Below are 25,795 nucleotides of genomic sequence, written 5' to 3' on the forward strand. Positions count from 1 at the left end.
ACCAGGCAGTCATTTAGTGACATTGTGTCTGTAGGGTTGGGGTACAACGTCTTGCAAGGTTTTGGCCTACTAATCATCGACAAGGCAAAGTCAGTGCTGCTCACAGATAATGTAATGATTATGAATGTTGTTTTTCATTGAGAGTGTCTGCATTCTCAGGTGTGATCTAAGAGTCCCTTATCCTAAATGCAATTTCCTATATTGTTACTGAGTACAGGCCTTGGCCTTTGGTTCTCATCCATTTAGTCATTCTAACAGTCACTCTTTTCAAACCACTGGGTGACCACTCATGCCTTACTGATAGGGGCATTATCATCTTAGAACACACTGTTCTAATCAAGTAAGAATTACACCATGGGAAAAAAAGTTGATGACTCAGAATTGTTAAGAAGTGATTATAATTTTCTTTGCCTCAAGTGGTGATTGGATTGATTTAATTTCAGGACATACAACTCATTCAAACACACAGCTATTTAATATCAGTGAGACTCCAGCATTGACATTGCCCTTGTTCCCATGATATCTTGTAGTTTCCTTACTAAGCGATTCTACTTAAAATACATTTTTAGGAGCCTTTTTTTCTACATGGTGTATGTCTTCGTCAAGTTTGGGTCCTCTACCCGAGGCCTGGGAGTTTGGCCTGGGAGTCCAAGGGCTGCACTCTGCTGGCCAGAGATCTCAGATGTTGTTCCTGGAATCGGCTGGAGCCACTCTACAAGTTTGGGGATCACAGCCCCGAGAGCTCCGATTACCACTGGGGCCGCTGTGGATTTCACCTTCCACATCAGATCTAGTTCTTGCTTCAGCCCCGGGTACTTCTTTAGCTTCTCATGCTGTTCCTGATGTTGCTGTCACTCAGGATTGCTAGATCGATCACTCCTCACTGTCTTCTGTTCCTTGTTGAACACCACCATGTCTGATTGGTTTGCCAGCACCTGCCTGTCAGTCTGGAGCTCCCAGAAGTCCCACAGGATCTTAGCTCTGCCATTCTCAATCACCTTTGGCTGTGTCTCCCATTTGGACTTGGGGACCTCCAGTCAGTATTCAGTACAGATGTTCCTGTACACCATCCCAGCCACTTGGTTATGCCACTGTGCTGTCCTTCAGTCCTTCTGTCCTTCAGTTCTAGCCATTGGAGGACTTCTTGAAGCCAGTCTTCTGTCAATCGATGGTTCCTATCATGGAGGTACGTACTCTTACATCATACCTTCTCTTCTACCCCACCACTCTTAGTCTTCTGCTGCCTGATGTGCACATTCAGCACTTCCTTATTTCTTATTGTCTGCATTGTCTTCTGCAATCCCTTATACAAAACAATAACAGTAGAATAAAACCAAGCTTGGGGAGTACCAGTTTGTAACATGATTACACATTTAAAATACAAAAAAATGAGTAATTCATTACAGTTACAGTTTCAGATAGGGTAATCAGATTACTTTTTTAGAAATACAGGGGTTACTGTGGAGACAACTAAGAATTTTATCGCTTATTTGTTATATATATGCTTAATCAGTTGCAACATCCATATCTGCTGGAGTTGTCCCGTCACATCTGTATTCATGGATGCTCCCAGCGCTGTTAAACAGACATACAGGTAAGAGATGGCACGAAATGTTTTTACCACCTGGAAATACTGTGAACATTTTATTTCAAGCAAGAAAATGGTTGAAACATAACAGTGAGGGGCAAATTGTGTCAGCCAGAAACTTCTTTAAGCTATTGACTTTGGGTAAAATAACTTAATATATTACAAATGACATTCTGGAGCATGTATTAAGTAATATGTAATGGTATACATATTAAAAGTAACCCTTCCAACCCTGTAAATAACATAGAAGTATGAATACTGCAAATGTTTAATGCCTGCTTGAGTACAAAAGGTGCAGTGTATTTTCCCCTCGTCATAATGTAACAAGGGAAACTCCTGAGGCCAAGATGATTAGGCAGGGGAGCCGCAGGGGGCCGCAAGCACGGGAGACTCAATTAGCTGTTATAATGCTTCGCTAGCATCTGGCAATGAGTGGTTACTGACTGAGTCCGGCTGGGACGACTGTACCTGAGAACATTCATTTATCGTCGGTGTCTGATGTAGAGGAGGCAGGGTTTGGACCGGCAGAGAGAGAGAAAACCCCGATAGTTTTTGTTTGGCAATTTTGTTTTCCTGTCAGTTGTCTATGTTACTTGACATTGGCTAATGTTACCTATTGTGGCAGAGGGAAGAGTTCCAAAAACAGCTGAGTTTTAAAATAAAAATGAAAATACTTAATGTAGTGCTGTTAATAAAGTTAACACTGTTTAAATCATACTACCCAATGAACCGTTACATCAACCTGTTCTGTTCTTTTGCATTTCATTTGCTGCTTCTGTGCATCCCAGCATGCTTCAGTCAAGGCAGACTCAGGAAATGAGAGAGTTCAGGGTTTTTGTTTTTTTTTTTCGCATGTGGGGGATAGTTGCCACTGGCAACTGGCAGGAAAAAAAAAATTAAAAATCCACAAAATAAAAAAGTTGGGCACATTGACGACCATTTCAGTCGCCATCTGGAGCCCTGATTTGTCACATTTTCTCTGTAGTGGCTGTTTTAGCTGTGTGTTTCCTGCACTCAGTGGGGGAGACAGCCTACTGTATGGGCCTAACTATCACGCCTTAATGAAGTGTCAGCTCCCTGTAGCAGTGCCAGGTCTCATCCAATTAAACCTTAATGCACTTGTGTCTGCCTTCACAACCGTTGGGCTAGCTGCACAAACCAAAGATTGCTCCTCGTTTCTGTTGCCCACTGATATGATTTGGGCTGAAAACCTCCTGTATCAGATGCATTACTGCAGATAGAGGACATCAGCCAGTTCACTCCCATTATTCACAAGTGCTTTAATAGTTTTTATACGTTTTTTTGTTGTTGTTGTTGTTGTTGTTGTTGTTTGGCTAACTACAGACAAGTTTGTGATAACTTTGCTAAAGTCATTTGCCTGTGAGTGATTTACAAAAGATTTGCTCCTCTTTCAATCAATTCAAACGGCCAGATTGTATGTCTACTGAAAGCTCAGGATGCCACTGGTTGGGCTCTTGAAACATTAAGCCAAGCTCTTGTTCATCTGTCTCTCCACTTCAAGGTGTCACCATAGTGTCTTTTTTGAAATTGCCATAACAAGGAAGTGCAGGAATGGTCCTAAACCAGATTGTGTTATTTCTTTAAATCTATGAGATGTCTGACCCTAATAGAGGACAAATAACTTTTTCATTTAGGTGACATTTCCTGTAGTCAGTAGACCACATGAGGTTGTAGCTGCCTGCTGCAAGTTTAAGCTGGTGATGTGACTTGCATGTGTATTTAGGGAAAGCATACACACGGCAATATTTGATAAGACAAAATGAGGCAAAAATAGTGAGCTGTTTGTTGCAGTTTTTGAAGTGCTAGTGGACACGAAGAAGGAAAATGTGAAGGAAATGATGAAATTTAATACCCAATGATGCTTAATCAAAACCACTGAGGGATAAGAGATAGCACAGTATGTGGCCGCTTACCCTCCCATCAGAAAAGAGGAGAGCTCGCTATCTAGAACAGCCACTGAGAGCTCTTGACAGTGATGGATCCTCACCTCCACTGCTCTGTATTATCAACTCTGTCCAGCACACATATATAAATCTCACAAGTGGTCATAGTCTGGGGCATCCATCCACCCCCAGTTCTGGTTAGAGAGAGCTCCTCCTAAGCTGGCATTGGCTACAACATCAGGATATGACAGGTAGGGGCCATTGAATTACACAAGGACAGAATACCTCAGTGAGAAAAATATTGCATGCCTCCACTGAAGATGCTCTAGATACACATTATATGTCCATTATATGGTAAATTCCAGAAATGCAGCTTGATTGTAATTAGTGCATAGTGCAGTTTATGGGAGGGCGCACTCATAATGCTTGTATTTAAACACAAAAGAAGCATTAACTGCATTGTTTGTACCAGAGTACATTTAAATGCTAATTACTGGTCCTGTTATTATTATTATTATTATTATTATTATTATTATTGTTGTTGTTGTTGTTATTATTATTATTATTTGTTGATAATTAAAACTATATACTGCACATACATACAGCATTATCATATAGTACAATATAGCTATATTGTGACCATATTTTGCTTTGTTCCATGCTGTGTAACAATCAGATGTGACATTCTGTTGCTTTGTGACAAAAAAAAAATACTAAATGATTCCTTTTACTCAGTTTCAGAGTTTATTTCTCACCCTTGACAGTAAATGTGCTTTCTTAAATATTTTAAAATGCAATAATAATAATAATGATGATGATAATATTTGACCCCATCTAATTTTTCATACATATCCCAGTAGTTGGCTTTTTCTGTCATGCCCTTTAATGAAACTGAGCTATTTCTATTTCTTAGCTTGTCACTGCTGAAAACTGAAGAAATGCAGATGATAGTTTGTGCCCGGAGAGAATAAATCCCCAACACGTCACTGACGTTCGTGCAGCCAAATAGCCAATTAGTCCCACTATTTCTGAGTTAACCCCAGGTGAGGCGGGTGTAATGGCCTTACCTTAGGGGAAGTGAGAAACATCCAAAAGACATTGTATGGGCCATTTAATTTCTACTCACAGCAGATGGTTCAGTTCCAGTTGAATTGGCTTGTAGTGACTCTCTTTGTCTTGATCCCTAAGATGAGGGGAGAACCTTGGCCTGCCTATAATTCACAGGGATAAACGGAGATTTGACATGCTGCACTGCTACATTTTCAGTGCAGTGTGTGGCTACACATTCAAGCCTCCCTCACTGACAATTATAAACGCACTATGATAAACTTAGTGTCACAGTAATCTTGAGGTGAATCATTGTCTGCATCTCAATACCACATTACTGCTCCGTCTACCACTTCTGTCCCTTTATATTCATGGATGCATTATGTCTTTTTATTGTATCCAGTGCTACCTTTAGGCATTGTTATGATTGTCTTGATACTGGTAGGGATTATTGTTTTACAAGCTAAGGCTGCAATAAGTCTGCGCAGCATAGATTTAATACTAATCCTGCATGCATCAGTATTCAGACCTGAGACTTATCTAGGGTATTACGCACTCCTCGGGCACACATGTACAGCGCAGTTGCCCCTAGATGATAGGTGTGTCCCAACATGTCCTTCATTCAGACCTAATTTTATTTGAGATGTGTAATGCCTGCTTTTCAAAGGTGGTTGATTAAGTCAAAAGCCACAATCAAGACAAACAAAGGGCAGTTTTGTCCTTTAATCATAAGAAGAAAATGGAGCCCAAAACAGACTGTACTCTACATAATGTTCCTCTGATCCTCTGGATAGATTTGAATTCCTTAAGATAGAATGAGAAGATTACAATTGTCTCCAGGAGCTCATTTAGCTCATTTAAATGAAAAAAAAAAAAAAAAAAAAAAAAACTATGCAAAGTAGTCTTCAGTTCATAGAAAATGGTCAGTGGAGCTGCTTAAGAATTTTCCTCTTGGTGACAAAGTGGCTTTCCGAGTTGTTTATGTTCACAAACATGCTAATTGATCAAAATGCGCACACACACATACTCACACACACATTTTATCTCCTGGTGACTTCTCACTTCACTTTTCACCTACATAAATGGTAACAACCCTTTCAACTGCTTAGAACTTGCTTGCTATTTTACTTAAGCAGTGATTTTATGTTTATCTCCGACTGCCTAAAAAACAAATTATCATCAATTGTCTTGCCTTTCTGTTCCAATTTTACTGAGTTGCAACAGCCTGTTTACCATTATACACTGGGGGGTCGGACTGACAGACAAACACTTAATCAGTCAAAAAGGCACTTTTCGGGGCGCCGTGGTGGCTCACCTTATCACTTGGTTTTGGGTTCGAATGCTGCATATCATCCCCTCTCTCTCCCGTGCCTTTCCTGTGTATCTCCACCCTTACTATCAGTCTTGAAAACTTTGAAAAAAAGGTGCTTTTCTTGTCAAGTAACACAATGGAAAAATGCATGCAGTCAACAAAAAAGCATGGCATATTTGGCAGAACTCTGTCCTTAACAACTGATAGTAAAAGGTGAAGCCACTGCTCTTTTTTTTCCAGCGTATAAGTGTAGGTCGAGTTTATTTAACAACTTTATGTTTGTATGTGCAGTTTCAAACCCAGGATGTCACATAGTGCCTTAGCCTACTGAGTCACCAAAACACCCTGGCATAACAGCTGTTAAACTGAATGCAGAGTCTGCCTACACAGACTCTGCCTTCACACATAGGCATGGGAACTGCCACACTTGGGAATGCTGAAGGAGTAGACCCATGTGGTGATAAAAGGGAATTGTAATGAAAACGTTTTGTGAACTCAGGGTTTGAGGCAACACTGAGGCGCTGTCTCAAACTCAAGGAAGCTTATTATTTAGGTAGAATTTTTCTGTAGGAAGTGTTACTCAATGGTGGAAAAACTACTAAAATCCTTTTCTTAAATAAAAGTAACCATCCTATAATGGGGAAAAAAACTCCAGTAAAAGTCCTGCATTCTTTTACATTCATTTGCAGTAAAAGTTACTTAAATATATCAGCACAGAAGATCAAAACCTTCCCAACATCTGATAAAAATAATGCCATATTAAGGCCAAAATCCTGACTTTGAGGGTGGGGTGGGGTGGGGTGGGGGGTGGGGGGTTCAAAACAAATTTATGACCATGAAAAATAAAATACATTTTGGTTCATTTTTATTAGGTAATTGTCACTAGGTAATCATATTACTTCAGCTTTTCCACTGAGTTCCGCTGAAATGACACTGACTGTTCATCAAATAGAGAAAACTGCTGTAGTTTAGTGACCCAGAATGTATAAACTATTAGGGACCGGCACAATCCACATCTCAATTCTCTCAAAATATTAAAGTTCTTCTTTAATTCATCCGTTTCTTTATACGCTTCTCCACCTCTGTGACTGGTGCAGATTTAATAAGGGAAATCATGGCTTTATTGTACTTTATGAAAAGAGCGTCCTTGATATTGTGCACATATAGCATGAATCCAACTTGCAAGATGCTAATGCTCCACCTGCATTTTTGGTTGTCAGATATTCTATAAATACATATTTGTTGTGCTAAAGTGCAACATAAAAACAGTAGAAATTGTCCTCAGTAGAAATTGTCCTCTTTCATGAGGTAAATCTTGGCCTTTCTTTTGTTTCCCTTCTCCACATTTTTGCATGTACACATTTGGTGCATGTTTCTTTGTTCGAGAGGTTCGGCAGATTAGTGCTAGACAGCCATCTGAAAGCTCTTTTGAAAATAAACAATAGAGACATGTACAATTCACAGTGAAACATGGATGGCTTTGAGTGGGTAGTTTATTCTGGTAGGTTTGCACAAAACATTGTCAGAACCAGTTCCATAACATTAATATTCTTGCACTGGGCAGATTCAAATGGTAAATTACTGATTTGCTGGGTTGATTGTGTTTTTTTTTAATTCATCTTCTTTTCATTTTTGCATAAATGGGAATTTTTTTTTGTCACATTGCTAACCAAGTGGAACAATTCTTAACTCATCTAAAGGCACATCTCATTGTAAGACAAAAATCAGATACTTTTTAATCATCTCTACCCCTCTGGATGCTCACTAATTAAAATGACACATGCACAGCAAACTGAGAGGTTACTAAGAAAACATGCAGTGTTACAGATGAAAACGATGAGAGATTATGGACAAGTCACACCTCATCCAGGATATTTTGCTAAATGATTTTAATATGCAATGCCCCTTATGGAAGTTATAAACAGTTTTACTGACAAACTTGCTGCAGTGTTCAGTCTGACTGCCAGTGGCCGGCTGTATGTCATTACAATATGTTCAATTATTCACAGAAAGTAAACATCCTCAGGATACGATTTCCCTCTGCAATGCAGATTTATGGAGCTGACCGTCATGCTACAAAATGATCCCTTAGATCAGCTTGATAAAATCAGTGTGATGGCCATCTAAAAGGCTTTATGGCTCAATGACAGATGCACTATTGATTTTTTTCCCAGGTTTTATTATATTTATTGTCTTCCATTCTCTCTTGAAAAGCCATAGTGTCCACATACACCCTGGCTCAAGTTCTCCAAAAACCAGACAAGTCACAACAGCATTCACAGGTGGAAGTGGGAGGATTTGTGGATGGACAGTTCTGTCTGTAGCGCTGTGTCTTGCAAGCCTTCACCCCTTGCTCCTGAAGTGAGGCATGTTGTTTTAGGTGGCCCAGGAGTGTGCCGCCCTAGGCCTGGTCATGGGCCGTGCCCACCCAGTGCTGACAGATGGCAATGGAGGTAACGCTGCAGACCTGCAGTGGCCCCAGGCCCGAGGCATTCACTTCCAGCGACAGACCATATCCATCATCTCAGCCTCATCAGGGGCCATTACAGAAACTGCCCTTCAACACTGTAGACACACAGCATCTATGTGACTTACCCAGTGAGTCCACCTTGCTAGAGGTGAATACATACATTGTGGATGTTTTTTTTATCTTTCTATTCTCTCTCTGTCTTTCTCTCTCTCTTTTTTGTAACATTTGCGATAGTTAAAGCACAGAGACTCGCCTACAGCAAAAGTTCCAGGTTGGACGCAGAGACTCAGAATTGAGAATTTCACTAGTGCATGTTATACACCTTATCCATCAGAGGCCCCAGGATGCGTCATGTGCTGACAGCTCACTGACCTTTTGTGGATCATTTTATGTTTGCTTGTGTTCTAGGTTTGCGTATATAGTTTGAGTCAGCCAGGTTATAATTGTTGCCAAAATAGTCTTGACACAGGAAGAGCCTTTGCTTTTGCTGGCTTAGAGATGCAGAGTAACTAGCATCACATTTCTGGCAGCACTACAGAAGACTACAGATTGTCATTCAGTAGAGACCCACTAAGTCTGTTTGGATGACAAGAATGACACCTACGCAGTGTGAATGTTGCCTCTGTTGTTTTATTAAATGTTTTTGTGTGGAGGAGATACTGACACTGACAGCTTTACATGTTTCATAGACCATATTGTTGTCTCTCAGGACATTTCCTGTTATTTATACGGGAAGAAAATAGTTGGGAGCCAACTGTTGAATCTCAGACACAATTTGTTGTGAAGTCAATCACTCCCACATGCAGTGTTATGTGATCACTTGGGTTATACATCACCTTTATGATCACGAGTTTTGTGCCAGTAACGCAGTGATGTATGTTGATGAATCACAATTTCCTTTTTTTTAAAGATACATAACCATATTTTTATTTTTATTAACATTTTATATGTAAAAGATTCCCCTCAATAACACTACAAAAGAGGGTGAGTTTTACATTTCCCTATGTTTTAAGTGTTCTGACCCAAATGTAGAATTTTGGCCCTCAAAAAACTTAAGGTATAATTGAGGTTTATAAAGATAAGGAAACATCCTCCATCTATTTCATCAATTGCAGAAAATACTGCAATACACTTATTCATTGCAAAGGACAGTGCAATGTTTAAAAAAATGCTGTTAAGAGTATTATGAGCTTTAAAACTGCAACACCTTGACATATGTAAGTGTAGATATATTTGTATTTCTTTAATTTGCTGTATCATGGAGTCTCTGCAACCTCTGAGAAAATCACTCTGGGGATACAGTGAAAACGTACTGTACACATGTGAAGATGTCTGGCTTTGTTCAAGGATCCACGTAGATCCAACATCAAATCTAGCACTGCAAAGGGAAGGATTTAGGGCGGCACAGTATTTAGCAAAATCAATATACATTTCAGATTAAAAGGAGAAAAAAAACAAAACATCCATGATGTTTTCTTTAAATAAAGGTTAAATTTTAAAAAAGTAAATAAATAAAATAAAAACATCAGGAAATAAACTGAACAAAGGAATTAGCGTTGCAGCAAATGGGACTTGTTAGACTGACAGACAAGTGAGGACCATGAGCCATAACCTTGGGACTGGAATAAGTGAAAATGCTATAAAATTGTAAGACGATGAAACTTTATCTTTTTAGCTTCCCTTCAGTAGCAAGTGATCGACTTTTGGATTTAAATTCAAGCCTCTTGTTTTTAAGTCTAAACTAAGTCACAGCTCATAAAATATAAAAATACAGTACATATAGTATTAACCTGTGCACTGTGGCTTTTGTTTCCTTGCCGCTGGATGAAAGTAGAGCTGACTACATTGCAGGGGTCTTTCTTAGCCCCTTGTGAATGACACATCGAGGCCTGGAGGACAGGAATCTGATTATGGCAGTGCTCTGTGGGAGCTACAGGTGACCTGGTCTGCTGTTGTAGGACAAAGCTGCTCTTCCTCTTCCTTCATGTCATGTTTTTGCAAACGTTACACATGGGAATAAGGCCAGAGTACATTCATCTCAGCCGTGATGGCATCTATATTAGGATGACAAATTTGGACCTGTCACCTGATGAGGGACTGGGACTGCATGTCAAGGCACAGGTGAAGTCAGGAAAGACAGTGATTTGTGGCCGAGCTTAATCTCTCTCTTTCCTTCAACACACTCACATACACACACACACACACACACACACACACACACACACAAACACACATGTTTAGATTCATCACCTATTTTTAGATTTAAAAGGGGAAAATCATATGAAGACACACATTCCTTCTGGATTCAGCCAAACCGTTTCCCCAGCATGTCCAGTGTTTCAATCCCAGTCGTTAGGAAGTGAACCTCATGATTACAGAGGCCATTCTCTAAGTAATTGTTATTCCTTGGCGTATGATATTCCTGAAAGCAGTTCTCTGCTCTCAGGCCAGATTACTACCAAGGCGAGCCACAGAGCTCCAGATTCGATTTCAGATAACAAAAATATCATGGCATCCAGAGGGGGAAAATGCTTCATTGCAGACAGATTTCATTTATCTGAGAAGTGTGAAGGCAAGGATAAGGGGGAGGAACAAAGCAGACCATGTAATATACTTCTGTGGAATGCTATTTATGCATTGACTAGAGAGATGAAATGAGAGAACAAGAAAGGGCAGCACAGGAGTTAGATGGAGGGTGCTTGCGTTTTATGAATTTTATATATTATTAGGAATGTATCATATAGTGGAGCAGTGAGCATGTAGCTAACAGCCTTCATCCAGCTTTCCCCTGTGTAATCCACTGAGACCTGTATACTGTATGGTAGCTAACACTGTGAGGTTACTATAGGCACTCATCTCGTATAATGCCTACACATTATTTATTTGTCCCCAGTAACAAAGCACTACTTTTTAGTAGAAACTTTAAAATGTACTGTTCGTTATATGTGATACAGTACACCATGATTCTCTGTCAAAGTGGTGTGAGAGGAAGAGCCATGTCGTGTTGGCCAGCACCATCACAGGCTGAGAACACTAAAGGCTAGTTTGGCACACATGGTTGCCTCTGAGTCAGTTTGACATGGTAATAGTTTGACGCAGAAATTGACTTGGATATTAACTGTGTGGACAGGGTGTCTCCTCCCACTCAGACGATTTTATTGGTTGACTCGATGCCTGGGCCAAATCGAATGCTGTGCCTAGTGATGAGTTTACATTAAGGCCGTGTGGATGACTGTTCCTAGAAAATAGGGAAGACGCAAGTTGAGCGGATCCTAAGGGGGACTTGAGGCACATCTACAAAGCAGTGCAGCGCTTCCTTGAACCAGCTACATCTAAAGAAGTCTTCACACAGCAGTGTTCTTGGGTCCCCGAGAGGGGGCATTTTTAACGAGGGCACAGGCATGTGTATTTTTGAAGCAGCTCTGTAATTACCCCTCACCCACATTTACGTGCACCTACACAGCCCCTTGTTTTTCTTTCTCACATACAGCTCTTCTTTTTAGCTTCCTACTGTATCTGTGGAGAATACACTTTGCAACAGTACAGCAGTCTTTCTAGCCCTGTAAACTGAGTGAGCAACTGACCTCTCATTGACTGCCAATGAAGTCTCATTCCCATGCTTCTCAAGTCATCATGGATTTGGATTGTTTTTTTCAAAGGAAGGCTATTGCAAAACATGATGACAAACACAGGTGAGCGCAGTTTCAACCCCTCAAGAAACTAAGAAAGTAGAACAATAAGAAACAGGGGAAAGGAACAAGGGAGACTACTGAATATTGACTTTTTGAGAATTGAGCGAGCTGAATAAATGCTGCATGAATAAATGCTGCATGATTTTTTTTTTTTTTTTTTTTTTCAACATCTTATGTGACGCACACATTGAAGACCTTAATCAGGTGTTAAAGTAGATGTTATGGACCTAAATTTGTGTTTTCACTGTATTCATTTCTTTTGCTAATAAATTACTCATGGCAGAAATAAAACATGCTGTTACCGGTACCAAGAAGTTTTACACATCTCAGTAATGACGACAAACAGCTTTTTTGCAGACATTTATGTGGGGCTAAAATATTCACACACCTTGCAAGCAAACACATACATCATTTCACATTCCTCTGCTGATAGCACCAGCACATTTCTTCATAAACGGTATTATCATAGCTAGTAAACAAACAACATGGGTATTCCGTAAATATTATCGACGGAGTGTGAGGAGGCATGTTTCTGTGTGCATGCAAGCTGGTGCGTTTCTGTACTGTATATTTCAGTTTTACCAGGTGTGTGAAGTTGCCTTCCAGCACCTTGTTAGAGCGTCTGGGGTGCAGTGACTTAAGCCTCAAGGAAGATGTATGGCAAGACAGGAACATGTGGGTACCAGGGGAGGAGATGGAGAGCCTCAGACCATTCTTTTTTTAATGACACACTGATACTCAGCCTGGGGTCCAGTGGCAGCAACAGCTGCTTCATTTTAAATAAAGCACACCCTTTCTCCCAAAAGGGACGAGGTCTCATAATGTAGCAACTGAAAACAGCTGTCCACCATGGGCTGTTTTATGTTATGGCATACACATGCAGTCACAACAGAAAGATGCTATACTAGCTACTCAGAAAGGCTTGCCTTCTGAGATACCTCATCATATATTGCATGAATTTCTTTGGAAGTCTGAAAAGCCACACAACCTATGCAGCCATTAGCCTCCTCATATGTGTAATAACTAGCATTTTTTAGTGTTGAAATTGTTGTGCGACCTCATATTTTGCTCCACTTGAATGAAGGTTCAATCCAGAAAATCAAAAGCCAATTGTCATCAGTTTGTCAGATGATTATTCATCAGTAGTGTACACTATATGATTTTATTTTATATGATTTTTTTTTTTTTTTTTTTATTGTACCAGAAAATATAGTGCTGTATATGAAAACATAATGGTGCAAAAGCAGTCCTTTCCTAAACAATTATTTTCCTTGGAAAAATTAAATAAAGCATTTCCTGCTTTTTTTTTTTTTTTTTTTTTTTTTTTAAACCATTGCATGTTTTGAAGCTTAGTTCATCCATTTTCAAATCTGTTGTAACTCCTCCTCGATGAGAATACAGCATTATATTCATTTCTATCATGCACACAATACTTTCACTGGTCTGCAGCGGCAACCTGTCATGCCAGTGAAGTCCCATGTCGGAGCAGTTATTTAATTGTTAAATATCTTAGAGAAGCAAGATGTTTTGAACACACTGCCTGTTGATTCAATCCAGCCGTGTGTGTTCCGCAGCCGAGCTCTGATAGTGATAATGCCACTTCATTGTCTTTCCCCCTTGCTGAAGTCTCTGTGTCTTTTGAGTCCATGATGTTGACAGCTTGGCAGACCAGCAGTGGGAAGAGTGTGGGCGAGGGCCAGGCAATACACTGAGCTGAACTCACAGTCTTAGAGGCCCACACGCCTTCATTATTCAGTTGGAATCTATTGAGCATCTGGGACTAAATTATTCATCAACATCGACCTAGTTCCATGGTGCTAAGTTAGACACTTGGATGTCATCAGGCGTTCTGATAAGAGCTGGTGCTGCAGTATGATAGTTGCCATGGTTAATGGAGAGCAGGAAGTGACTGAATCATAGACGTACTGTAAATGACCACAGCTTTATTGTTCTCGTCCTCTGATCTGCAGTTTTTAACATATGAACAGCCATAGGAATGTAGAGTCTGACCAAATCAATCTATCCTCAGTGCAAGGTGTCTTACCATGGGCCATTCCCGTCTGCCATTCCACTGCCTCCCTCTTTCTCACTGGCAGACTAATGATGTGTTGCTGCTACAACGAAGCTTAGGACAACAAACTCCTCCCAATTAGTCTGTGCACACTGCACCTCTGGTCAGAGCGGGACACTAGCAGGCCAATATCAGTATAAATCAATGGCAGGATCAGCAGTAATGGCACATGGCGTGAACAGAAAACAAATATAGCATACTGATTCTTCTGCTTTTAGGAGCATTTGCAGCTTTGGCTTCAGTCACTGCCGCCAATTATACAGCAGACAGATATAAATAGTGAGGTTTTCAGCAGTACTACTGGGTTGAAGTGGATGCTTGAAAACTTGAAACATTCCACGTATAGTAGTGGGCTCATTGCTAAATTATTTACCTTTTGAAGTAATATATAATACATATCTGGTATATTTACAAAACCTTGTCTTTATGAAAATAGTATTTTAAGAGCACACTGATGGATGGAATAAACTATGTATTTTGGTAGTTATTTGCTAGATAGAGAATTAAGTAGATAAGGTCTGCACTTCTCATCTTTCTGTGGGTGGGCCTCCACACCCCCAGACAAAGTTATTCTGTGAGACACTTAACACCTGTAATGGATTGTTTGCAGTATGAGCATATGGATGCTGGAATGAGGGGTGAGGAGCAGATGATGAAAGATTAGGACAGCTTGTGAGATGAAATCTGCAAGTTTACATTCAGTAAAGCAGCAAGGAAGGTTGTGATGTGGCATGATAATGTTGATAAGCCTGTTTCTGTTGAACTTTTTCATAGGAATAACTTTAAATGTCCTGTTTTTATACTGATACTCCGTTTTCGGTTCTGTGAAAAGGTATTGGGTTTTATGCCATGTTCCAATGTGCAACAGATTCTGGACTAGTTAAAAGATATCTGGTTGTTTATTTTTATTATAACTGGTCAGTAATACACCGAGAATATACCAATAGAGTTTTACAAAACAAGGGCTTAGACTGGAGAGAAGCTGGGCTTTCTAGAGAAAGCAGAAAAACAGAAAGGCAAAAGACAACAGCCAGCATTCTCAGCGGAATACATTACCAGGACAGCAGAGGCATGCTTCGGATAAACCCTTCAGATGCCTTCAGTGTCCTCCTGACTTTCAGCTCGTCTCCAAAGAGACATGTTGTGTGCCAGAGAGCATTCATCAAATTAGACCAGAGAGAAAACAATGTGAAAACCCATGGCTCTCCTCAGAGACTTGCCGACAGGTTATCACAGAGAAGGTGTCTCTTGCTCTTGAGCATCCCGGCAGCGGCACACACCAGCCTCTTCGAAGAGCAGCCCAACCCTCCCTTCTCCTCTGTCAGGCCAGGATTAAAAGGGGAAAACACGCGTTCAGGACAGAGGAGTACAAGTGTGCTGTGTTACAGTAAAGAGGTCTGCTCCACATTTATCCACACAATGGTTATTATGAGAGTGGCATTAGGCAATGGGGAGCAGAGCGGCAGTGGGTTAGAGATAACTGTAGGGTTGTAGATAACCTGGTGTCCAGCAGAATGAGGCTGCTGACTTAGCAAGGCTGTAAAGAGCACATACAGACCATGGGATGGCCTGGAAGTCTAATTAAGGCGGAGCATTATCAATCCTCAGAGATCGAAAACCAGCATGACAGCGCTAAAGAAGGCACTATAGGCCCCTTTGGCTGAGTCAGGTTGGAATTTCAAGGTCCACGTCACCTTTCACAGTTCAATCAGTGCATGGGCCAAGGTCAGCCGATACCTCACTTAACATACCTGTATTCAGCATTTAAAGTAAGGCTATGTGAGATTTATGTTTAAGATTGATGTTCCAGTTCATCCTCATGCACGTACATCTTACTGTAGCTTTTGACATACAGTATGTAAGTCAACGTCAACATTTGAAAAACATGGTATGAAGCTTAAAAAGCAGCTGCAGTTGTCCCTCTACAGTATCGCCCTTTTTCCCTCTGCATCATATGCTCCCTATTGTCTTCCCAGGTTTTTACACCCTTGCCATACTGTTGAGCTTTACTCAGTACATCTCGTAGGATCATGTTCTCTCCTGCTCTGAGCAGACTCAGACAAATGAGGTGTGCTGTAGGTTCACCATGGCTTCAGCACTGTAGGACATAGTGCTAGATTAATGATGCTTTGCAAGCCCCAAGCCTCGGCTTTCAGCGTTTTAGAGACATTTCCAGTAAATGAACTTCATATGCAACGTGCTTATATGCTTATCTATTAATATCTTTCCTGTAGGCATGACGCTCTTTCTATCTGTAAATCTAACAGAGTTGAGCTAATGATCCCAGCTGACATAATTTTTTTTTTTTTTTTTTTTTTTTTTCTTCTGGGAAACTTGTGAATAATAATGTTTGTTATGTTTGATGGGAAAAGCTATTTTTTATGCTTATTCAAATTAGCTCACACCAATATCAAAGTCATCATATGCAGCTCCCATGTTATTTAAGCCATCTCCTTTAGAAAATATTTCAGTGTCCTTCTCTGGAATCCCAGTCAAGCTACCTGTCACAATTTTCATCACAGTGGTTATATTACATGGAAAGCCCCTCATATACCCCACATTGAATTGTCACGGGTGAAAAAGAAGCCAAGCGTTGGAGAAGGACACCATGAATTGGTAATGTTATTGGATTTCAACCAGGTCATGACCACATCAAAATGTTGACCTACACACTAATCCTAGCTGGCAGACTTATGTCCAGTAACATGTGCATTCATTTTTTTTTTTTTTTTTTTTTTTTTTTCTGATTCAGAGGCTTACCTCCACTAGAAGATTCATTTCAAAGTGTAGCATAGGGTGGATGCTTTGATAAGACAGATCAAAAAAGGATTGGATTTAGATGTGGCTTACAGGCACAGCTGAACTATGGTTACATAGATCTACACAAAATCTTTGTCCATGGAAGGTGAAATCAGCATGAAATTATTATTTCAGCTGTCTTTGGCATTGGTGTGATATTATATATCCTGGTAAATCAATTATTTGTTATATCCCCATTTTTTTTTTTTTCTGGATGGCCTGCCTAACCTCCTGAGAGAAGACTTATTCTTAATTCTCAACAACATATAGATCCCAATACACCTCAAATAATGTGCAATTATTTTTGTATTATTTTTCCACGTCATGTACAGCTAGAATTGGAGTGTGAAAATCAAAGACATTTTGGGATTCACGGTTATTGATATTCAGTATTGAATGTCAAAATGGTGATGGAGTTTACCATGGTCTCCTAGCTTTCTGACCTACATGAGGAGACAGAGAGACTTATAAATACTAACGGGTCTACACCTCCACTCAGGTTATTCTGTGGGGAGTTAACCTACATCTAATACACCCACATCACATTGCTTCCTCTTCTCCACTTGCAAATAAATCAGAAGGACAGGGCTGAAGGGAGAGAAAAGAGGAGAGGGATGTGAGCGGCAGAGAGGGAGCGAGAACGGAGGGGGGAGAAGAGAGAGAAAAGTATTGATTCCTTTATTCCCGTACCTCTGCCAGTCAGTGCAGAGTGTCAGGATCTCCCGCCAGGAAAAACAAATCACATGGCTGAAGTGATGGATGTGGCACTCCGGGATCCGGCGGTTTTGCCATCTGGATGGCCGACACTGTATATCAGCCTCATGCACAGCAAATTAAATTTACATTTGGACGGCTTCCCCAGGCCTCACCCAGCACAGATGCACCAAAAACAGCCCTCGACCACAACTCCCTTAATGGGTTTGATCTATTACCTCCAGGTCTATTATGTAAAGATGATGTGGGTTCATGTTCAGAATGTCAAAATGATGTTACAGTGACAATAAAATCACATTACATGCAGGCAAATGGATCTTAAAGAAAATGACATCACCTTTAATTTCTTCAGGATGAGTCAATACTAATCTAACTTGCAAATGTGTTTGGACTCAGGGTCAGCATCAATGAAATGATGGCATAAATTGAATAAAACACTGAGTCCATCTTAATTTTTTCAACAGTTCTTCTCATCCTCTCATTTTTTTTTTTTTTTTTTCGTTTTGTAGCTGTCAAAAGCATGCATACACCATGGTGATTTGAATCACTGAGCAGTGTATGAAAAATTAATGTACATTAAATATTGTGAAGTACATATTTGTGCAAATAAAATGTTAGCACAAGAAGGATAAGTAGAGGTGCTAAGCTAAATGTGTGGCAGAAGGTTATTCTGCTTAGCAGGGCTCTATAACAGAAAAGCTACCCCAGCCCTGAAGAGGCTGCCATACTTAAATGAAATGACCTTTAACGCAGAGCTGATCAAATGGCCTGAAGCAAGACTATAAAAGAACATTGCAGTATAATGTTTTACACTGTACTTTTTTTCTGGTCTTTTGTTTGCCCTTTCCCATTTTCCAAGAGAGTACAAGGTATTGTGTTTGGCAGGTTGAGGAGGCGCATGGAAAATGTTCTAGAACGGATTTGGTATTAGAGTAGATGCGGTGGCAGAATAATAAAGCAAGTCTATATCTACCCTGGTTTTTGGTTTATTTTAGATACGTACTTTGAAAAACAGGCACTGAATCAAACTGAGAGAATTGAGACAATCATATTGATTTTTAACCTCTGCTGCATTGCTCTTTGTTCTCCAATCTCTGTTTTAAAGCTTTCATAGCTGTTTGTCCTCTAAATGTCAGAGGTGTTTTGTGATGACTCTTAACAGTCCCTCGGAGGGGTATGCAAAGCCACACACTGCAGCTCAGATTAAGCATGTGAGTTGACAATTGTGCTGTGAACTTTAGCCTCAACTGTTACTCAATAATCAAATCTCATTTGATAGTGGTGCCTGGAAAGCCTGGAAAGCAGTGTAGCAGCTGCTACCGTGCCAGGCAGCGTGCGACTGTGTTGACAGATAAATCCAGCGGCTAAACAGCAAGGCTGTCTGGACTCACTTCTCATCTGCCCCTGTCTCCTTATCCTAACCCTGTAGATACACCACTATTGGTAGTTCAGATCTGGGACAATATCACACCACACCGATGCAGCTAAAGTGTTGCATGTTCTCATCCCTCCACTGTTTGTCTCTCTCTTGTCAGACAACAGATGACCTGCTGGTGGCATCAGCTGAGTGTCCAAGCGATGATGAGGACATCGATCCCTGTGAGCCGAGCTCAGGTGGGTTAGGTTAGTCATCTCTTTTTTATTCTACTTCTCTCTGGGTGTGTCAGTGTCTCTATGTGTGTCACAGTCCACCCCCACCAAGACATTGCATATTGAATGTATTGGTTGAGTTTAACCTCAATGGGTAAGCGCAAGTTAACTTCAGTAATTGGCAAATCTGAATGACTTAGATCACAATATAAATACAGCATATAAATGTCATTATTATTATTATTATTATTATTATCATTAGATTTTTGTTTTTCAGTCAGGAGCAGGAGCATGTCATTTCTCATAATATTACCTCACTCTTTGGCTCCACCCACAGAGGTTTAACTCAATGAGATTATTTCTATCGCCCAAACAGCTCTGCCTCTGAGAAATGTTTGCACAAGTAAAACTTTTACATTATCTTAAACTGTTTCAATGTGTTGTACATGTCAAAGTATCTGTATTTCCCTAATTAGCCCTTATAATTCGTGTTTCACCTGTGCACCTATTTGTCTTAATCAGCTCATCACATTTGTTAATAAACAAACAAGGGAGTTGTCAGGATGAGAAGGCAACACACAGTTGTAATTATCAGACCCCACATGACTCCGACAAATTATATCAAAAAGCGTAAACCCAGAGAGGAGTGTGAAGGCATATTTTTCTGCACTCTGTTTTGAGTGTGCCGAGGGTCCCCACTGTTGTTAATTAAATTTTACTGCAAGCAGTGGGAGTTTGTCCTGTTGCTTCACATCCTCCATTGTTCATGACAGCTGATTGCACATGACATCTCTCGGAGCTCATGATTGCTCCACACATCGTCTAAGTCTCAGGTGGAATACAAACACACCAACCATTCATTCTGTCCGTTATTGTAATTGTATATCCTAGATGTGTGTTTACAACACAAGCAAATACTGTTTCCATAATATAATCTGTTTACATTCACACTGATATGACAAATTGTGTTCACACTTCTCAGTGTGTTTATTTCCAGCAATATAGACTTATAATCTCTTACCTTGCCACACTTGAAAGGCAATTAAGTTAAACTGTGGTGCTTACCTAGGAATAAAAGGATTTCCAATTGCATTCTGAAACTATGGAAAGCAAGGAGAACAATTAAGCCCAGATCCAAGGCCTCCCGTTCTCTCTGTATGTGATATCGATTGGTTGTAATAAAGCCTCTGTTAAATGAATGTCTGCCCGACTGCATGGACTACCGATTTACTAGTCTGCCTGTCTTCCTGTTCCTCTAGCCCTTTACTAGCAACACTGGGTTCTGCCACAGTTGCTCTCCTCCTATACCTCTACTATAGCTCTTACTCTGCACTTTACAGTGATATCCCCATTGGGCACCTTCACAATAGGTAGTTCCAATGTACATCTGCTACCTCCATCAAATACCCTACACAGGAGATTGGCCTGTATACCGAATCACACTAAGCAGTTTGCATTACGGTATTCTCTGACAAGGGCATCTGCCAAAACATCAGTCGCAAACTGTGTGATGCTTAGAGACGCACACTCCCTGAGCAGAGTATCCCTCTCCTTCTGTGATTACTGAGGGGGATTTGACACCAGAGCTGTGGGCTCCCAGGGTGGCAGCTGTCTAACACCGTATACTGATTAATATCTACATTCAGGGCCATTCACACGCTCTGCCAAGCACTCACCGCTGTATCTCCAATAGTGTTGCCATGCATAAAGAACTGGATATCACTGATAGTGGACTACTTTCTCATATTACTGTTTAACCAACTTCTTTCAATGACACGAGGGATACACCATTTCTAAATTAATAACTTGGGAATCAGCTCATTTTGTGAGCTCAAGAGTGAAGGCCAAAAGCAGATGTTATTGACGGATTTCTGTCTGAAAGTCTGAAACTCAGCCCAGCTCTCAACTCGCCATGACTTCAAGCTCTGCAGCGCATACATACAGTAAAAATATATAGGTGTATAACAAAGTGATCCCTAGATGTGAGCTTTGAAACAGACTACAATGTGAGCCATCTCTGGCCCAAGGTCAGCTCTACATCATGCTGTATATCACTGAATTCTCATCCCACAGCAGTCCCTATCAGCCATCGAGTGACATCAATCGAGGCAACTTACTTATTGCTATGCTTTATTTCTTTTACCTCCGGAAACCACGGCAAGCCAGAGGTACCAGCAGAGCTTATCATCCAGCAGGACTCAGATTAGATCATACTGCAGCAAATTGAATCCTCCCCTCTGGTTCAGGGAACCACAGAGGGATACACAGGCCCCTGATGCTGTAACACATCTGATCTGTAACAGGAGGTTGGGTTGGGGAGTCTGCATATACTAAACAGCAAGACACTAACAGCTGCATATGACAGTGACTGCATTTACACAATAATAGAACTATCCTCCATAGTCTGATTATGAAACGATTTGTTTAAGCGGTTTACACGTGTAGCAAAACGAAATGTGCCATGTATGTCAAATCTCACCACCTCCATTTAATGTTCAGGGTGTGTCCGTGCCAGTGAGTCATGTCTTCATCCGCATTACCTGCCTATTGTTACCTCCGCCAGTGAGGTTAGCTTTCACCTGTTTGTCTGCTGGCCCGTTTGTTAGCAGGGCATCTGAAAAAGTTACAGTTTTGGCTGAAATTTCAAGGACAAAATAGCCCTTAGCCAAAGGATCAGTTGAACAGGATTTGTTGATGATCTGGATCTGGGATTCCTGCCATTAGAGAAATTTCACTTTTTAGCTGCAACTATTATGCTGTGTTAATGTGCTCATGGGAAGTTCTGACATCTGATATTTCCAAGTCAGCTACTAACCAGCACTGCATGCATTTGCTATTCTGTCAGAAGACCAAACCCACAAGTCAAACAACCAAGCACCATAAACCATTATGGAAGCTGGAGAATTATTCAGCGTGGTGGGAGTTTGAGCTCAAATCAAGTGTCTTGTATTTCAAACTAACTGTGGTTTTACTGTGTTTGGCACAGGTCATAGCTATGCATAAATGTTAGATATAGTTTCAACTTGTTTTGTTTCATTTCATTTTGTTTCATTCAACAAATTCAAAATGCAAAGTACCTGTATACAGTGATGGCATACCAAAGACATAGACTTGCTTCTGATGTGACCCTTTGTAAATAAAATCCAGTGACAAGACAAGATAGTGGCAGCAAGTTACAACACCTTTTACAATTTGACATTCCCATTCTGAGTCTGATTTTGTTCTGTGTAGGTTTTTGGTACTAGTCTTAGTGAGGTTAGAGGTCAACCCTCAATAACTCAACAATTACAACCCCAAATGAGACTTGTTTGCATGTCTTAACGTAAATACTTTCACAGTAACACTCGGATACAAGTATTGGTGTGCCTGCAACCTTGCCACACCTGAATAATGTGGTCTTTGCAGTTTACTGTGACCTCTAGGACTGTCACAGGCAATAAATTACAACTGGGACAGTGGGCTATGTAGTCAGGTCATATACGGAGATGCTATGCAGCCTTAGATTCTAAATGAACCATTTTACGCCGTTGTTGCCGTTTTTGTGACAAACACAAGTCATTCATTAATTGACATTACCTATAACGATTTGCTGAACATTATCTTCTGAACAGAAGACCCCAGAAAACCTAAGAAGATTTAATTCCCAAAAGCAGTGCTTCACCATTATCATTCCCATATGAATCTGTCATTACACTCAGATAGTATGAGACATTTTATTACAAGAGTTCAGATTATTCTGTTGTTCAAAAAATCCCTGTTATTTTAAAGCCAGCTGGTGCAGATATGAATATGTCTGTGAGAGAAACAAAACAAACAAAAAAAATGAATGAATATGCCTGTGAGAGAGAAAAAAAAACATTGTTTTTTGAAAAAGTGTAAATTATTTCATGTACTGGTATTATTTTAGGGGGGAAAGTGAGACATGTCCAAAAGCCCCAAGCCTCTTAAAATCTTTCTGTTTGTTTGTTTGTTTGTTTTCATGTGTTTGGTCACAATTTTTTTTATTTATTTATTTTTTTTTTCTATTATAGTGATGTAGTCTGTGTGCTCTGCTTATCATAGAGCATTGTTTTTGCTTCATGGCGGTCAAAATGCTTGCACTCACAGAAATCAGGACTGATGCAAGAACTGTGAGTTTAGAGGTCTATTATGTCACTAACTGGTAACCAATTGTAACCTCAGTATCTCACTATTTGGATATTTCAGATTTTGAACAAATCTTACTACATGATGTCTGGAACATTATCATTTACTTAAAACAACATTGCATAGGTAGCTAACACAAATGGAGTGGATGCCTTTCTCCAGAGACTTTCTAGGCTGTTAAAAGCCTTGCTTCCTAATGGCACATCTGGGTGTTTATCTTTACAAGGTAGCTAACTTGTCAGAGCCGGCAATCGGGACCAAGGTTTATCTAACATTAGCAACACATTATAAGCGTATTCATAATGTAGTCAAACCGAAGGCTTATGTTATGTATCACCGCTTCATTTCTAAAGTTATAGAGAGCAAAACAGAAAATACATCTCCCTGTGGATGACCATGTACAATTCACTTTTCTTTTTCGGCTTCCATTTCAAACATGAATGGCTAAATTACTCTTATATTATCACTTGCCATTGTGTTGTGTACAGTAGCAAAACAGAAAATAAGCAGATGTTTGTATGTTTGTCAAGCAGAGTCAAAGGTGAGCAGGTGTGTGAGCAGCAGAGGGGTGGGGTTCAGTAGAGATTTGAAAAGAGGCGGGACTATTTGCATATTCATAGATCTGCGCATACTAAATCAGGGCAAAGGTGTGGAGTTACATCTAAGCCATTTTGAGGCATGAAGGGATTTTTTTTTTCATGTAAGAAACTTCTTAATATGCAGCCTAATTTTGTTAGACAGAGATGAGTTTTTTAGGGTTTGATCAATGCCAGGAAAAAATATTGACAGTCAGCCTTTGTCAGCCATTTTATTCCCTTTCTGTGGCATTTTCTTGTGCTGGCTTTTGAAGCACCAACCAAGTTTTCAAGAGGGAGTGTGATGGAGCAGGTTGTTTCCTGGTTACACAGTGTCAGATGGAAAGGATCTCCTTTACCTACGTGCTTCCTTTCTTTGGCATTGTGCAGGCTCTTGATGGAGGGCAGCTGGTACCCAGTGACCTGTATCTAAGGTTGTGTCCCACAGCTGCCTTTGTTTCTCATTTTCTTTTGCTCCTGTCTCAGCTTTCTGACTTTGCAGCTGTTGTGCTGGTCAGCGACTGATTCACTGCACCATCTCACAACATCTGACATGTATCATGTGACCTATAAAGAATATGCGACACCCTACGTCAAAGCTTATGGGTTGATTGTGATTTGTTCATCCAGATTTCAGACATTCTGGTATGTCACCTTGGTTGAGAGTGTCAACTAAGTGTTTCACATTAATAAAAAAGTGTTTTATATTGCATGTTGATACAGAAGTCCTAGGAAATTCCCAGTGCAACTTAACAGATGGCAAATGTCGGTGCCATTTTTCTATCAATTTTCATATTTAATTCCATAGTTAATATGCAAGAAAGTCATTTTTATGCTTATGAGTGTCCATGACACCAAGGTTGCTAGGCCAAAATTGATATTTTTAATTGTTACTGGAGAAAAATTCCCACTATGCAGCATGCTGAGCCATAATTAAGTTTTTCTTGCTCCTACTCTTAGAATACACAGTGTCCTCCCTGTGAACTGGCAATTCTCTAATCTCATCCCCTCATCCCCTTTCCTAGCACACAGAGCACACTGCTAGAGTGATAGCTCTTAAAATCCCATTGGAAGCACTGGATGGGTGTTTATCTAACAGTACATATGTTTACAGGTTTATCGTTTCCACCATTAATTATGTAACACGCAGTCATGCGAAATCTGCATTCTATCAACGAAGTGGGCCCCTAATCAGAGATAAACAGCAGCAGCCTCAGTTGGGCTTTTATTAAAGACTGCTCACCCTTACATTCCATAAATAATCTCTTACTGTCTTTATTCTTTGCACCAGCACCCATTTACATCGCCCATGGGCAGGTTAAGGTTAATCATGTCTAGTTTTCCTCAGTCTGCTCTTCTCGCTTTTTTATCTGTCCTTAAGCATTTTGCAGTGACATTGGCTGGTACCAAAGTATCTGACATTTATTCTAACTAGAGCTGTGTATTGGCAAGAAAACAGTTTATTGTGATTTTTTTTAACCAAGTTTTAGGAGTACAAGAGTCAAATGGCTGAAGAGAGATAACAAGACTGCTAACAGCGGCCAGGGGTTTCAACACAACACAAAATGAACCACAAATCTTTGCATGTAAACTATTAATTAAAATTGTGTTTTTTAGAATATACACAGTATCAGTCAACATTATATCACAATATTCAAAGTGTATTGTTATTTTCTAACACCCCCTTGTGAAATTTATGGGTGGAGAAACAAGAGTAAAGTAAGAAATCAAATGGCAACTCTGTTATTTAGCCCAGTGGCAATGACAGAAATGCAACCAAGAAAAAAAAAAGAAGAAAGAAAAGAATGAATTAATGTTTTAAAAGTAGCTGTGAGATTAATGAGACCTTAAGAGCACTGTGCTGGCTTGAGAGGTCACCACCCACAT

At 40.1% G+C, this 25,795-nt stretch overlaps 1 protein-coding gene across 6 annotated transcripts in view; it reads left to right on the plus strand.

Annotated features, from left to right (window-relative positions):
* Window positions 1-25,795, plus strand: part of LOC115372569 (neurexin-1a) — a 309,098-nt gene that overhangs the window by 273,240 nt on the left and 10,063 nt on the right. For 3 of the 6 annotated variants that reach the window (XM_030070577.1, XM_030070579.1, XM_030070582.1), the window contains one exon: window positions 19,133-19,211. In XM_030070577.1, the coding sequence (XP_029926437.1) occupies window positions 19,133-19,211 (79 nt within the window). Of the gene's footprint in view, window positions 1-19,132; window positions 19,221-25,795 lie in introns of all 6 variants that reach the window. The other 3 variants (XM_030070578.1, XM_030070580.1, XM_030070581.1) reach the window with 1 other exon arrangement.

This window comes from Myripristis murdjan, chromosome 15 (assembly GCF_902150065.1).
Source record: "Myripristis murdjan chromosome 15, fMyrMur1.1, whole genome shotgun sequence".
Lineage (NCBI taxonomy): Eukaryota > Metazoa > Chordata > Actinopteri > Holocentriformes > Holocentridae > Myripristis > Myripristis murdjan.